Source organism: Lactuca sativa, chromosome 5 (assembly GCF_002870075.4).
Source record: "Lactuca sativa cultivar Salinas chromosome 5, Lsat_Salinas_v11, whole genome shotgun sequence".
In the NCBI taxonomy this organism is placed as follows: Eukaryota; Viridiplantae; Streptophyta; class Magnoliopsida; order Asterales; family Asteraceae; genus Lactuca; species Lactuca sativa.
In genome coordinates, this window is record NC_056627.2 from 251,330,073 (window position 1) to 251,345,418 (window position 15,346).

Below are 15,346 nucleotides of genomic sequence, written 5' to 3' on the forward strand. Positions count from 1 at the left end.
GCTGAACTTGCTATCGAGAAAGGTTTTAATTTTAGCAATGTGACGATCATTATTTCCCAAAAGAATAACATCGTCCACATAGATGAGTGCTGAAATAAAGATATCCTTTTGCTTAAATATAAAAAGAGAGTGATCAGCCTTAGAATGTTTGAAACCAATTTGCAAAAGTGCTTCAGTGAACTTGTTGTACCAATTTCGTGAGGCTTGCTGTAAACCATACAAAGACTTTCATAGACGACAAACTCGAGTATCCTCTTCCTTTGCAAAACCTTGTGGGAGCTTCATATATACTTCTTCATCTAAATCTCCATGTAAAAAAGCGTTATTTACATCGAGTTGATGAATTACCCATCGTTTCTGAACAGCAATTGCTAATATGGTTCTGACCATCACTAGCTTGGCGACCGGTGCAAACGTCTCATGGAAGTCAACGCCTTCAATCTGGGTGAAACCCTTTGCAACTAATCTTGCTTTGTAGCGCTCTACTTCACCAGTCGGTTTATATTTGATTTTGTAAACCCACTTTGAGTCGATGGCTTTCTTTCCAGGTGGCAAATTTGTCAACATCCATGTGTTGTTATTTTCAAGAGCTTGAATCTCCCTTTGCATAGCATCCCTCCAATGCTGACTTTTAACTGCTTTAGAAAAGTGTTTGGGCTCATCTTGAGAAGAGATGGCACTCAAGTAAGCCTTGTGGGAGTTAGTAAAATTCTTATAAGACACACAATGTGATAAAGGATGTACCGTTGAAGAAGCCGTGTTGACATGAGAGTGAGAATGGTCAATGGAAGGTGGTAATTCGACTTCAAATTCTTGCAATCGTGCAGGTTTGGTTCGAGTTCGCTCAGGACGAGTGTTTTGGGCTGGATGACGGGCTGGGTCAATATCAGATTGACTTGTTTGGGATAATGTTGGCCCATCGTTAGAAGACGTCCTGTCTGGGCTGTGTTGTGGGCTAGCAGAAACACTCGAAGTGCTGTTTGGAACCGGCTGATCAACAACAGGCGCATGATCAGCAGTATCAAGAATGGCAACTGTCTCATTATCATAAGTATTGTCAAAAGGATTTGAACCTTTATGGTTCCTATTTTGATTTTCATCCTCAATATTTTGGAAAGGAAAAATGCCTTCTACGAACTTCACATCTCGAGAAACAATGATCCCTTTGCTTTGGATATCAAAAACTCGATACCCCTTTTTTCCTTTTGGATATCCTACGAAAACACAAGGCTTCCCCCTTTCTTCAAACTTGTCCTTTCCAGCTTTATTCTCCTTGACATATTCCAAGCAACCCAAAACTTTCATATGATCATATGAAGGCTTACTTTTAAAAAGAATTTCATATGGGGTTTTATTTTGGATGGATCGAGAAGGTAATCTATTTATGATATAAGTGGCCGTAAGAACACATTCACCCCAGAACTCGATAGGAAGACTAGCTTGAAAACGTAAAGCTCTAGCTATCTCTAAGAGGTGTCTATGTTTCCTCTCAACTATTCCATTCTGTTGTGGGGTATGGATTCATGAAGTTTCGAGCAAAATCCCATGTTCTTGATAGAATTTCTGCATATAGTTTGAAACAAACTCTCCTCCATTATCACTTCTAATTCTTTTAATTCTTCTCTCAAATTGGGTCTCGATCATTTTGTAGAAAGTTACAAGACTTGAGCTTGCATCTGATTTGTGCTTTAACAAATAGACCCAAGTGGAACGACTATAATCATCAACAATTGTAAGAAAGTATCGGGCCCCAGAAAGTGAAGGAACTCGATAACCACCCCATATATCACAGTGAATTAAGTCAAAAGGTGCAGAAGTTTTAATAAAACTATCTTTAAAAGGTAATCTAGTTTGCTTAGGTTTAATACATGAATCACAATGATCTATTTCTCCTAAACTATTCAAAAAACTAATATGTTGAAGTCTAGAATTTGAAGCATGTCCTAACCTTCTATGCCAGATTTCAACATCAACCTTGACTGCCATAGCCTTGATGCTTGTATCCATCTCTTCCATGTTATAAAGACCATCCTTACACCTCCCCATGCCAATCAGCTTCCTCGAGTGTAAGTCCTGTATGTAACAAAAATCCGGGAAAAATGTTACAAAACAATTGTGATTTTTAGTGAATTTACTAACAGACAAAAGGTTGCATTTGAAATCTGGAATGTAAAGGACATTATCGACACTCAAATCACTTGGCAAGTAAGCACTCCCTATTCCTTGAACGGGGATACTGTCACCATTTGGTATTTTAACAGGAGCACCATCAGGTGATTCCTTTAAATTGATTAGGACAGAATCATCACAGGTGATGTGTTCAGTTGCTCCCGAGTCGATGACCCATGGCCGATGAAAGCTAATCTTGTTAGCCTCATGCTTAGTTTCGCTGCTTAACTGTTGTAGCAACCTTTTATATTGTTCAACATTAAGCCTGGGAATGGGACTGAATTCAACTCCAACTGCAGCAACCTTGGGTTTCGGTTTTATCGGTTTCTTCTGATCGTTTGGAGCTCTTCGTTGTCGATTTTCCCACCAGTCAGGATACCCGATCTTTTCAAAACATCCATCAATCGTGTGTCCGCTTTTATTGCAGTGCTTACACTTAAGGTTCTCACGACTAACGCGTTTTTCAGGATAATTGGCTTCAATTTTTGGTGGTGTTCGTATCTGATAAGCTGCTGCCTCCACCACTGTTTTCTTTGTGGTGCTGATGTTCTTTTGCTGTTCATCTTCGGATACCGAATGGTAGACAGTACCCAAGCTTGGTATGGGTTTAGTGCTGAGAATTTGGGTCTTAATGGTCCCAAAGCTGTCATCAAGGCCCATCAAAAATTCGTATATATGTTCCTTTTCTTTGGACTCCATGAGTCTTTTTCCTAAATTGCAGGAACAATTGTTGCAGGTGCATGTTGGTGGAGGCGAGACAGAATCAATTTCATCCCATATTCCTCTCATCATTGTGTAGTAGGCAGAAACTGATTGATTGTCTTGTCTTATAGTTGTTAGAGTTCGTTTTAACTCATAAGCCCTCGGAGCACTTTCTTTTCCGAATCTCTCTTGGAGGTCTTCCCAAATCTGTCTAGCAGTCGTTGCGTATTTTACGCTATTTCTGATTTCCTTTTCCATGGCGATAGTGATCCATCCCTTCACAATAGCGTCACTACGCAGCCATGCTTTGTAGTCTTGTGCATCCTCTTCCGGTTTTGGAAGAGTTCCATCGATGAAGCCGGCCCTATTCTTGGCGATAAGAAAGTCACTCATCTCCCGAGACCAGTCTGCGTAGTTGTTGTCTTTTAGAGTATCATTCACATGCATCTGACGTGGATAATCAGTGGGGTGAATGTAATACGGAGAGTCTGGATCAGAAGAAGGATTCTTGGTTTTGTCTTTCCCACTCCCTTCAACGCCATCTGTTGGTCCTGCCATGGAGAAGGTTTCCGGTTTTGCGATTTTGGCGGATCAGAGGATCCGCTCTGATACCATATAGAAATCTAAAAAGGGTTCAACTGGAATAATTAGTTCCAGGTCGTGTGTTTTATTCAATTGATAAAGAGTACATGTATACCAAAGACTCAAACAGATAAACATGAAAGAAGAGATCATAATCCTATCAGGAAACTAGGAATAAATAAATATAAGATAAACACAATAGAAGATAAGATAATCTCGGTCATATTCTTCAGATGATTGATTGAAGTCCAGAACTCGGAACTCAGATTGCAGGTTGAAAGTAATAGAACTCGACTACAAGTTAAGATGATCGATTGAATGTGGCAGCACAACAAGTTTACACAGATTGAGAGAATAGAAATCAGAGTATCCGATATCAATTTACTGATTTAGAATGAGAAATTGAGAATAAAAATCAGACATTCATTTACTGATTTAGAAAGAGAAATTGAGAGAATAGTTTAATGTTATAGTTACATCGATTAGCAAGATTTTATGTATAAACTACTAAATTTTGAAGTTATAAATTACAACTGATAGAAAAAAAAAAAATATATTCAATCCAGATAAATTTAGTTACTATTTGACGAAATTTATGGTTATTTAATTATTTAATTTAGAGAAAAGTATTGCTAAATCAAAGCACAAAAGCACGGGTTTGGTCCCGCCTTTCGCCCTTAGTTATTGCCTTTATTTACGAAAAACACTCTCATGTCTACTCCCTCAATACGACGTCGTCTGCTATGTCCAACAACGCGCCCACCGTATCCGCCCCAAATTTTCTCGCAAACAGAAACGGGTCATTTCGTCGTATCACAGACGCATCAGAACCGTTCATCTCCTCGTCACCGTATCTCGGCCGTACTCCCCGGAGTGTTTTGATAAACTCCGGACCCACATCCGAAGCCTGAAACGTATACGGGTGACCATGTTGGCCTCGCTTCCAGTCAACGTAGGTAAGCGTAGCTGGCACGCATCCTCTCCTATCCACCATGGACAAGAGCGTAGGGAAGTAGTTCTCTTCAGGGTAACACCTGCCTATGTTCTCCTTCAGACACGGCAGCTTAAATTTGGACCATAGACGCGTGTCAGCAACAACCACCCTGGCGTGATGACGTGTCAACACAGAAAACTGTGACCCGATTCTGAATCTTTCATATGACACCTCTGGAAGCATCACGGTTTCCCCACGCGCTGTCCATCTTCCCCACGCGCCAACCTCGTTTTGTAGGATCTCTATGAAGCTCTTCTTGGAGCTCATCAGTGTTTTATAGGTGAAATCAAATGAGTGGAGAGGTATACAAGAGGGGGAGAGCAGGGCAAACATGTAATTCGCGGGGTCGTGAAGTAGAGCTCGGGCGAGTAGCCGTCGGTGAGCGGCGGCGAGTGTGGGAGTGTTGCGGCGGGTGGGTTTTGAGGGAATGGTGCGGTTGCTGAAAACTCCTTGAAGGAGCAGGTCATATCGGAGATTAGGATCGGCGTGTATGTATATATTGTATAGGTGTTTTGCTTTGGTGCGGTTGAAGTAGAGCTCCCAGAGTGGCGCTAATGGCAGCCGGTCGGTAGTGAGGAACATGAATGCAAGCTTCTTGGGTGCTCCGGCGGGTGATGGGTTGGGGTTGAGACGAGAGGCCAGATGGAAAAGTAACTTATCATCCATCTCTTCATCCATGAATCTGTTGTTGGGTTTTTGCAATTGGGGTGGTGGGGAAACGGTGGTGGTGATGGTGGTCAGGTCGGTGTTAATGGTGAAAACGATGGCAAGGGGAAGCGTGAGAAGAAGGGCGCAGAGAAGAGTGAGAGGAGTTGGGGACATGGGTGAAAGGTGACACAGGTAATCAAATATAATGGGGGTATCGAGTAAGAGCCGAATGCAGAATACGTTTTGATTTTGATTGAAGTTCTTATTGATGAATGAGTTTTCGGATTCCCATGATATGCTCCTTCCTTCTCAACGTTTATCATGTTAAGTTTTCTTGTTGTTTTCTGGAAGTTTAGAATTGGATTAATGATTAACTTGTGGGTTAAATTCATAACGTAATAACAAATTCTGTCCTTCATTTTGCATGATCATGTTATTAAATTGTTATTCGTATGTATTATAATACACTTTTTTAAATGCATTATTTATTAACTTGTTACTTGATTTAATCAATATTTTTAACAAAAATGTTGTCTACGTTGTTAAAAATTGGAGAAGAAAACGTTTTGTGAAAAGTGGTATCAATAAGCAAAGTATGAATATCTTAATCGTCATGACCGCTGGCCATTTCGTTAACTGTATTTTGATTATGGAGATATTTGATAAAACTACCTTTAAAATATACTATCTCCATCCTATATTTATTGTCTACTTTTGACTTTTGAACTATTTATTCTTCAATTTTGACATTAAATATTTTTAATTTTGATTTATAATACTTGATGTAAAATACACAAATTGATTATGTTTTAAATATCTTTTCATTATTATAAGTTTAATCAAATAATGTATAATACAAATAAAAATATTTAAGATCAAAATTAAAAAATAAAGACTTCAAAAATTAAAACTGGACAATAAATATTAGACAAATTAAATAAAAGAAAACATCTATGTAAAAAATGAAATTTCAAAAGTTAAAACTGGACAATAAATATTAGACAAATTAAATAAAAGAAAACATCTATGTAAAAAATGAAATTGAAACATATATGCCCAAAAATTAATTTTTAACTATAACTTTTAAAATTTAGATTTTTTATAATTATAATCCATAATTTCATTAAAAAAATATATAAAAAATATTATGAGAATATAAAAAATCTAATAGTAAACTCATAGACTTCGAACATTACAATTATGGTTAAATTATGTTGATAAAATTAGGTTACTAACACAATCTCTAAATATTATTAAAAGAGAACCCTTAATTCACCAATAAAGCAATCATGGCCCTTGATTGTATTTCAATCATATGATCCTTAGATCAAATTGCTGACATCATCTTTTCCAAATATAAATCAAACATTTAATTATAGAATCTTTAAATTTAGCAATTACATTTCAATCACAATTATATTTAATTATAAAATCTTTAATTATAGAATCTATCATACTTTCTAAAATATATTTCACAATTCGAGTTAATTATAGAATCTTTAAAATCAGCAATTATGTTATCAATTGAAGCATATCATTGTATCTATATATATTAAGTATTGGTTTCTCCATAAATCTTGTCAAAAACATGAATAGCCGCCCCATCTTTCTCCTTTATTTTTTTTCTTTTAAACCATAATTCCTAATCCTTTTCGTCCTCATGTCAATGGTTGTGCTTCTATTGATGCTTTGTGTGTTCATAAGAGAATGTAGCACCATAAGTTGGTTCCTTTTTTCTCATGTATTCTTAGAATTTGTGTATTGCCTCTTACTTGCATCTCCAATTATCACACTTGTGTTTTGGCTTCACACAAATTTCTACAAACTGAATCAAGCATCTCCATCTTTAGACGATCTATACCATCATTTACCCTAATTAATATTGTTCATAATTTAACTCCCTTATTTATAGTTTTTGGCTTCAGTTTTCAAACCTGTTCAATTTTTTCTTTTTTAAAAAACTCATCTTTAAATATTATTAAAAGAGAATCTTTATTTCACCAATGAAACAATCAGGGCTCTTGATTGTGTTTTAATCCTATATTTTATACTATTAGATCAAAATGCTGACATCATCTTCCCCAAATAAAATTCAAACAAAATTACATTTAATTATAGAATTTATAATAATTATAACATCTTTAAATTCAGTAATTATTTTATCAATTGAAATATATCATTTTATTTATATACATGATATCAGTTTCTCTAATTAATATTGTTCCTAATTTAACTCCCTTATTTATAGCTTTTGATTTCCAAATTCAAACCCGTTTATATTTTATTATTTATTTATTTATTTTTTTTAAATCGCGTTAAACAAGAATATCAATAATTAAGTATTAACCAACACTACAAGAAAAAAGGCCTTTTACGACGCGCAAAATACGACGCTCATTGATCTATGTTACGCAAAGGAGAGTGACATTAGAAAAATGTCATCTCTTCAAAAAATTTTAGGATAGAAGACACGCATTATTGCACGCCCTTAAATTAGTGTCTAAAAAAAACACGGAGGGCACCTATAATAAAATGCGCGTCGTCTAAGGATGTCGCTTTATATTTTTTAATGGAACGCGCGTTCCATCCTTTAATAGTGGGGGAAAGGGGGAAATGAAATTCTGAAAAAATTAAAAACCCGCCAAGCTCTCCTCTACCTTCTTTCAATCGTTCTTCTCTCTCTCTCTCTCTCAATCAAATACCAAAAATCGACTATTGTTGGAACTAGGGTTCCGGTTCTTAGTGAAATCGAAGGTTTTTTGGTCACCAGGCCATGAAATTGATCAAAGGGGTACAGTTTTTGGAACCATGACTATTGTTGGAACTACAGTTTCAGTTCAAAAACCCTTCATCTACTTCCCTCGATCTTCAGTTCCTCAAGTACTTTCTTAGCCTCTCAATCAATAGAAGAGCTGTATTACAACTACAAATTTAGAGTGATTTCCATATCAAGTAGAACAATAGCTCCATTAAAGTCAAGGTCTCGAAACTCCATGGTCAATCACCATCGTTGGTTACTAACACCACCATTTGTATAAAAACCCTAGAACCACCAGGCCACCCTTTTCCTCCATCCATGTCCCTCCTTTCTGTCTATCTCTAACAGACCACTGCAACATCACATTCACTTCTCCTGGCATGCGACTGCGACTCCCAAAAGATTTAGTGTTATGCTCGATGCTTCTCAACAAAATCGATCGAGGTGTCGGCGCTCCTATCTCATAGAGATTTAGGGATTTCTTGGTTCAAGGTATCGAATCTCAGACATCAACGACTTTTTTTGATGACCCGGTCAGATAAAGACGTTTGATGAACTAAATTTGTGTATTTGACTCGGAAAGCTTAATCTAATCGGGTAAGATGGAAAAAAATCGACTGACTGAGAAAGGAGGAAGAAAGGGAGAAGGGTTTCCAATTATACCCTTGCCCTACCAAAGGAAGAAATCAGCGACTCCATCGTTTCTTCTCCTACTTCAACGCCAATTTTCTTCTCCCGCAACAACCAATCGTCGACGATCCTCTTCTCATCTGTTCCAATTTTTTGAAGTCTCCTTCCCCTTCTCATCAGGTACGCTTCTTCCTTTTTCCTCTTCTCATCAGGTCCAATTTTTTGATAATACGTAGGTTTTGATTTATGATTTTTCTGTTGAACATGTATGGTTCTTCATTGAATTCTGAAAATTTCTCAAAGAATTTAGGCCCTGTGTTCAATTTCATCATATTTCTTTTGTTTTAGACTTGTGCTCAATTTCAAGGAGGGAGAGAAACCTGCGATATTTGTTGCTCTTATTTTCTTGATTTGCACTTAGGAACCATTGGTGTTACCAGATAGCAGGTTACCATGTTCTGCTGTTAAACTTTTCACCATTCCTAATGAATTAAAGAATACTAAGAATAAATGACAGTATCCGTAAGGTCGGGGTGTCACATATAAAATATCAGGATATGAAAGTCACATAACTTATTCTCTCTGCAATAAATGAAAAAGCACCAGTCAAATATATATATATATATATATATATATATATATATATATATATATATATATATATATATATATATATATATATATATATATATATATAAAAGAATCAGTATAGAATATTAATGCGGGAGTGTTTGTAGCTTTTTGGGTGTGCATATCTTGGACCATTTGGGCATTTCTACCACTTATTGTTGGATAAGTTGTTCAAGGGCAAAAAAGACACGACAACAGTTGCCAAAAAGGTATCCTAAGAACCTTTGATAATAAGGATAACAATGGAAATTTACAATCTTACAACTGAATTATATGACACCTAATTCGCGATTTGATCTATATATTTGTAGGTGTTGCTTGAACAAGTGACATGTTCTCCATGGAACAACTTGATTTTTATGCTTTACTATGGGCTTGTTATCGAGGGTAAGGTCTTTTTGGTTCCTTGTTTGAATAAATATGTTGACTATAATTATTTTAGTAGATAAACGATTATGAATTGGTTTAATGCTAATGGGGGTGTTTGGATGTATGATTTGAAAGTTATTATTTTGTTTTGAAAAATAACAAAATCATGAGTAATGATAGAAATAAGTTTTTCTATATAATCTGTAAATAAGTTTTCTTGCATTTAACCTTTTTAAAGTTGATATCATTTTTCAACTTTAAAGTCATATAATAATTTATGGTCATGTATATATATGCAGGAAGATCATGGATCCAAGTGACATCTAAAATCAAGAAGGAATACCCCACAGTACAATACGCAGCTGCCATGGCTTTGCCACCTTTATCTATTCGAGGTGATTTGGGAGTTGTTTCTACTGCTGGAGTTAGATATGCATATCCACTCCTAAAATCATTTGCAAAAATGGGACCTCAAGGTGTTCTTGGTGCCACAAAGCTTTTACGCCCTTTTTCAGAAATAGTTGATTCATTGGGACTCAAAGATCCTTTCATTAGAAATTGGGTGGATCTTTTGTCTTTCTTACTTGCTGGAGTGAAATCCGATGGTGTTCTTTCAGCAGAAATGGTACATAATCATATCATACATTAAAAAGTTTCTTTTAAGGTAGTTTTACTTTTTGGTATGATGGAATTGAGGAAGGAATGGAATGGGCTATTTCATTACCACATGTCCTCATCCATTCCATTCCAACCAAACAGAATCCATTCTATTCCTTCATATTTTATAGTTCTCTAAATGTCTAATCTTTTGCCTGTATATATATCCACATATTTGCAGATTTATATGTTTGCAGAATGGTATAAACCAGGTTGTAGTTTAGAATACCCTGTTGGTGGAACTGGAGCACTTGTTGAGGCTCTTGTTCTCAGATTTTCCTTCTGATAAACTTCCAAAAATGTCAGAACCTTCACAACTTATGACAGAAAATACACGTTCTGATCTTTATGTTGCACTCCCTGTTCTCAGTCAAGGAAAGAAATGGGTCTTACTATACAGGTAAAATTTCATCTTCATCATATTTTCAGTTTCACATTATTCTTGAATCTTGATATATCATTATCTTTTTTATATGTTAGTACATGGAGGCATGGCATATCTCTTTCAACCTTATATAGAAGAAGCAATCTTTGCCCCGGGTTAAGTCTACTGGTAATGTCTTGTCTTCAGTAACTATGCAAAATGTCAACTTTACCCTTTAACTGAAACTTGATTAAACATTTTCAGGTTATTGGAGATCGTAAAGGTGCAGTGTTTGGTGGTTTAGTTGAGGCACCTTTGAAACCATCAACAAAGAAAAGATACCAGGTTTGTAATTGTTTAATTAAGTTCGTTTCTCTATATGTTGACAAAAGACTTTTCTACCCTTTTTCACTATGATGAGTAAATACTATACAGGGATCGAATGATACATTTGTGTTTACAAATACACCAGGGCGTCCTGTTATATATCGCCCCACAGGTACTGCATTTTCTTGATAATATATAAAAAAATCTTTTATAATTTTAATATTTATTTGGGATTTATTATGTTAATTGTGCATTTATTAGGGGTGAATCGGTATTTTACTCTTTGTTCAACTGAGTATTTAGCGCTTGGTGGGGGAAATCATTTTGCATTGTATCTCGATAGTGACTTGTAAGAGTGTTGCACTTGCATCATTCCTATTTTTCTTTTTGAGGGATAATATGGTAATTTGGCAATTTGCATATTTTTTTTCCCAGATTGAATGGGTCAAGTTTGGCCTCAGAAACTTATGGTAACTCTTGTTTGTCACACACCCAAGAATTTGAAGTGAAGGAAATTAAGGTGCTTTCTCTCACTTATTTTTGCAAAAATTACATTTTTGGTCCTCGAGTATGGCTGATTTTGTTCAATTTGGGTCCTACAAAATTCTCTTGCAAATTTGATCGTTATTTGAGGTTTTTGTAACGTTTTTACTCTTCGTTCCAAGTAAAATGAGTTGGGACTAAAATTGAAAAGATCAGCAATACTCAGGGACCAAAAATGGTCATCTTACTTAGAACAAGGACTGAAACTCTACAAGAAATTTCAAAGGACCAAAATTGTAAGAGAATTTTTGGGGACCAAAATTGTAAGAGAATTTTTGGTGTACCTTTTAACTTTTATGGATGACCTATATAATAGTGATAACTACAATTAAACAAAGTAGCATCCACTTCTCAGGTTTATACTGCCCCTGATTCTGCCTGGTATAAAATGCCTAAGTCTACAAGGTGAGCTTTGTGGTTGGACATGCTTTTACATTGGTGTGGCTGCTGTTGCTTTTGGATGCTCTTATTATCACCTCAAACCAAATGATGGTCACCTTGTTTGGGATCGTTTGCTTGTAAGTTATATCATTCCTCATATTTAACAAATTTCAATATATAAATGATTAAATTCTCATGTTTTCTGTACTTTTTTACTAATTTACAATCACAGGGACAACAGATGCAAATGAGGAATCTTCACGATCACATGTCATTCTTCGTTCATAAATCTTGCAGGAAATGAAAGAGGTGTAGATACAACTGATAATGATAAGAAAACAAGGTAAAGGTTGGAATATAGAATGGAATGGAATGGAATGAGTCATTCCATTCCATTTCTTCCCTCTCTATTTTTCTCTCTCTCTCTTTTATTCTAATGATCAAAGTTCTTGTTTTTAATATCAGTTTCCTTGTTCTCTTTTATACTTGATGCACCTTTTATTTGCAGGCTTGGCCTGTGCGTACTCCAAGGCCTGTTGCTTTCAAGCTTGTTGCTGATACCCCTCTTCTTACTGGACAGGTAAGTTTCAAATCTTTTTGTTGTGGATTTCTTATAGTTTCTTTTTGTTGTGGATTTCTTATAGTTTACTTAGCTTCTTAAATCAAAGAGTATAAAGCTTTCCTAATGTGTTCTAATAATTAAGAAAACGGTGTTTTTTTGAAAAATACTGATGGACTTTGCTATTTTGTTGTATGGTGTATTACCTTGGATATAATTTGTTTTTACAGTTTTCTCTTTTTATTTAATTTAAATTTGGATATAAGTTTGTAACACCTGTATTATTCTATCTCTGAGAAATTTCATTTGCCATGTCATCAAAAGCTGCCAGATGGACTATTATCTTTCATGTTTGAGTTGGTTCTCAACTTGTAGAAGAATAACATAAAATATTTTGGCATCTGAGTGTAAAAAATAATATTTGAACTCATAAGTTCCTTAATAATACTTTATTGTGTTACATGTACTTTATTACTTACTCATAATATATAATTCAATCTGATTACTGATTATATATTATGAGTAAGGAGAGCATTCTAAACATTTTGGAAACTTTAAAAGAAGAGGGAAATAGGGTCTTGTTCAATGCTTTAGCTATGTTTGCTCTAAGGGAGATCAACTTATCACAAGTAAGTTACTGTTTCACCCTTTTATTTAATATTTTTGTGATTGAATGAAAGTCTTAATGAAAGTAATTGACAACCTTTCTCTGTAAATGATGTTGTGATTGTGGGAGAGGTGTTGTGTTTTTCTCTGTTGCTAGGTAACCTTCTCAACAACAACATTCTACTTAAGCAGGTGAGTAATCAAGATTAAGGGAGACTTGTAATCATGTTTGACATTCCTTTCCAGTAAGAAAAAGAGTTGTATGATTATTTGTTAGTTTTATAGGAATGTATAACCCATGTTAGCAATGTTTTATTTTTGTTTAACATTTGCATGATTCTTTGTATGACATTACAATTTGTGTAATTTATTTTATTTTTTGAGTATGAAAATTTATTTTATATTATGCAATGGATTGTATTTTTTGTATATGGTATTTTATTTCTATTATGAGAAATTAAATGCAAATTTAATTTAAAAATTAATAAATATATAAATTTATTTTTTTTAAACATTTAAATTTACGATACGCAAAAATGTGTGTCATCTTCATTTATGACATGGCCTTTCTTGACAGGGGATTTCTTGATACGCAATGCGTGTCATTAACACGCGCGTCGTAAGGTTACGACACGCAAATGCGTGTCATCTTCCTTTATGACATGGCCTTCCTTGATACGCATTGCGTGTCGTAAACGCGCGTCGTAAATGAGCGTCGTAAATGCGCGTCGTCTCTCTTTATGACAGGGCCTTCCTTGACACGCATTTGCGCGTCGTCTGAGCCTTTTACGACGCGCAATGAGCGTCGTAAAATGCCTTTTTTCTTGTAGTGCAATAAAATCTAATATAATCCCATTAAATCAGCAAAATATTTAAGAGTCAAAATTAAAATCAATATTATTCATAATTTATCTTCCAGTATATCACATATAAAATGAACAAAGCTAGTGGAACGGATCAAAAGCAGGATAAAGAAGTTTTTTTTTATTGTTACACTTCAACTTGCATGAACAAAGACGTATCTGTTGTTCTAAGGTTTTCAATAACTCTTTTATACATATTTTTATAATCTTCGATTAAATTTTCAAAATTTATATTATTGAATTTGTTTCTATCAATGGTTTTAGTTTCAAAATCACCATTATAGTACAAGACTTTACCGGCGTGATGTCACTTACGTTATTTGATCGTGACGCAAAGAAACTTCTGGAAAAAAAAACACACTAGAGTTGCTTCAAAAGTTTAATGAGTTTATCGATATTAACTTCATTTACATAAAACTAATTTTTACTTTTTTCTGTCTATTTTTATAACTGTTAGTTTTTTCATTTTTAGGAGGGTAATATGAAGATTTATCCGTCTGATTTGAAATTACTTTTGGATAAAAAGTTGTCGTTCAAAATTCAAATTTCTCATTATAATTTGAAGAACAATGTTGATGGTTATGCAATCTCAAACTTCAATGTTGATAATAAAATCACTTTTGAATTGAAAAAAAATTAACATCAAACAGGAAACATTCTTTTACGAAACATACTACAAACACTACACTTATTAGATTCGTTTTTTATATTTTAGTTGATCAACTAACATATGTTTATGTATTATAGGCGTCGTAATCTGATTCGTTTAACGTTTTATCGGCGAAATTCGGATGTCAAGACACATTAAATTTAAAGGTTTTAAATATAATATAACTAAATCTAATATTTTAAATACTTTAAATATTATTAACTTTTAGATTGACATATGAATTTATTTTCTGTATTTAGGATGCAGTTTCATTTACTGGTGATAACGTCACACCGACTTCGAATCTTGATAAAAATATTGTAACATGTCCACTAACTAAGTGGATATCCTTTAAAAAATGTCTAGACATGAAGTATTAAAACACAACTTGGAATGTGTTTACGATGTTGATAATATGGAGACAATGTCCTCAACCAAACGATCATTAACATAAATCGCAGATCGTACTAGAATGTAAACAAAAACTGTTAATTCCAAATAAAGAAAAATAATATATGATTTTCGTGATTTTATATGAGTAGTTGAGTGATTTGAGTACAATTGATTTCATATTATGTTTACATACCATTTGGTTTTTGGGTTTGTTTTTTGATTACTTTGTTTAATACTATTCATTTTTTGGGTTAGAATTTTGATCATTTAAATACCTTTTGGGTTTTATGAAATGTTGAATTATTCATCTATTTGTCTTTTGGGTTTAAACTCATATGAATTTAGAATTTTAATCATTTTTTACTCTATTATTCCGTTTGAATGTGAATTTGTCAACATTGTTACAATGTTATTCATTACAACTTCAATATAAATATTAGCAAACTACAACTTTTTATGAAATTATAAAGTTTTATAAATCTTTTAACCGTTCTAAAACAATAATTTACAATATCTTGTGAA

The 15,346-nt window shown here is 34.3% G+C and overlaps 2 protein-coding genes and 1 long non-coding RNA gene across 3 annotated transcripts; 2 read left to right on the forward strand and 1 right to left on the reverse strand.

Annotated features, from left to right (window-relative positions):
• Nucleotides 1-3,798: 3,798 nt before the first annotated feature.
• LOC111899494 (glycosyltransferase BC10) lies at nt 3,799-5,556 on the reverse strand. The gene has a single exon (XM_023895330.3). It carries the CDS (start codon nt 5,267-5,269, stop codon nt 4,169-4,171), a length of 1,101 nt encoding a protein of 366 aa, XP_023751098.1. The 5' UTR covers nt 5,270-5,556; the 3' UTR covers nt 3,799-4,168.
• Nucleotides 5,557-9,846: 4,290 nt separating this feature from the next.
• Nucleotides 9,847-10,694, forward strand: LOC111884889 (uncharacterized). The gene is made up of 3 exons (XM_052771567.1): nt 9,847-10,107; nt 10,321-10,539; nt 10,620-10,694. The coding sequence occupies exons 1-2, from the start codon at nt 9,850-9,852 to the stop codon at nt 10,423-10,425; spliced, it is 363 nt and encodes a 120-aa protein (XP_052627527.1). The 5' UTR covers nt 9,847-9,849; the 3' UTR covers nt 10,426-10,539; nt 10,620-10,694.
• Nucleotides 10,695-10,766: 72 nt separating this feature from the next.
• On the forward strand, nt 10,767-11,352 carry LOC128126286 (uncharacterized). Its single transcript, XR_008224077.1, has 4 exons — nt 10,767-10,848; nt 10,939-11,002; nt 11,092-11,179; nt 11,266-11,352. It is a non-coding gene; the product is annotated as an uncharacterized LOC128126286 (long non-coding RNA).
• Nucleotides 11,353-15,346: the final 3,994 nt, after the last annotated feature.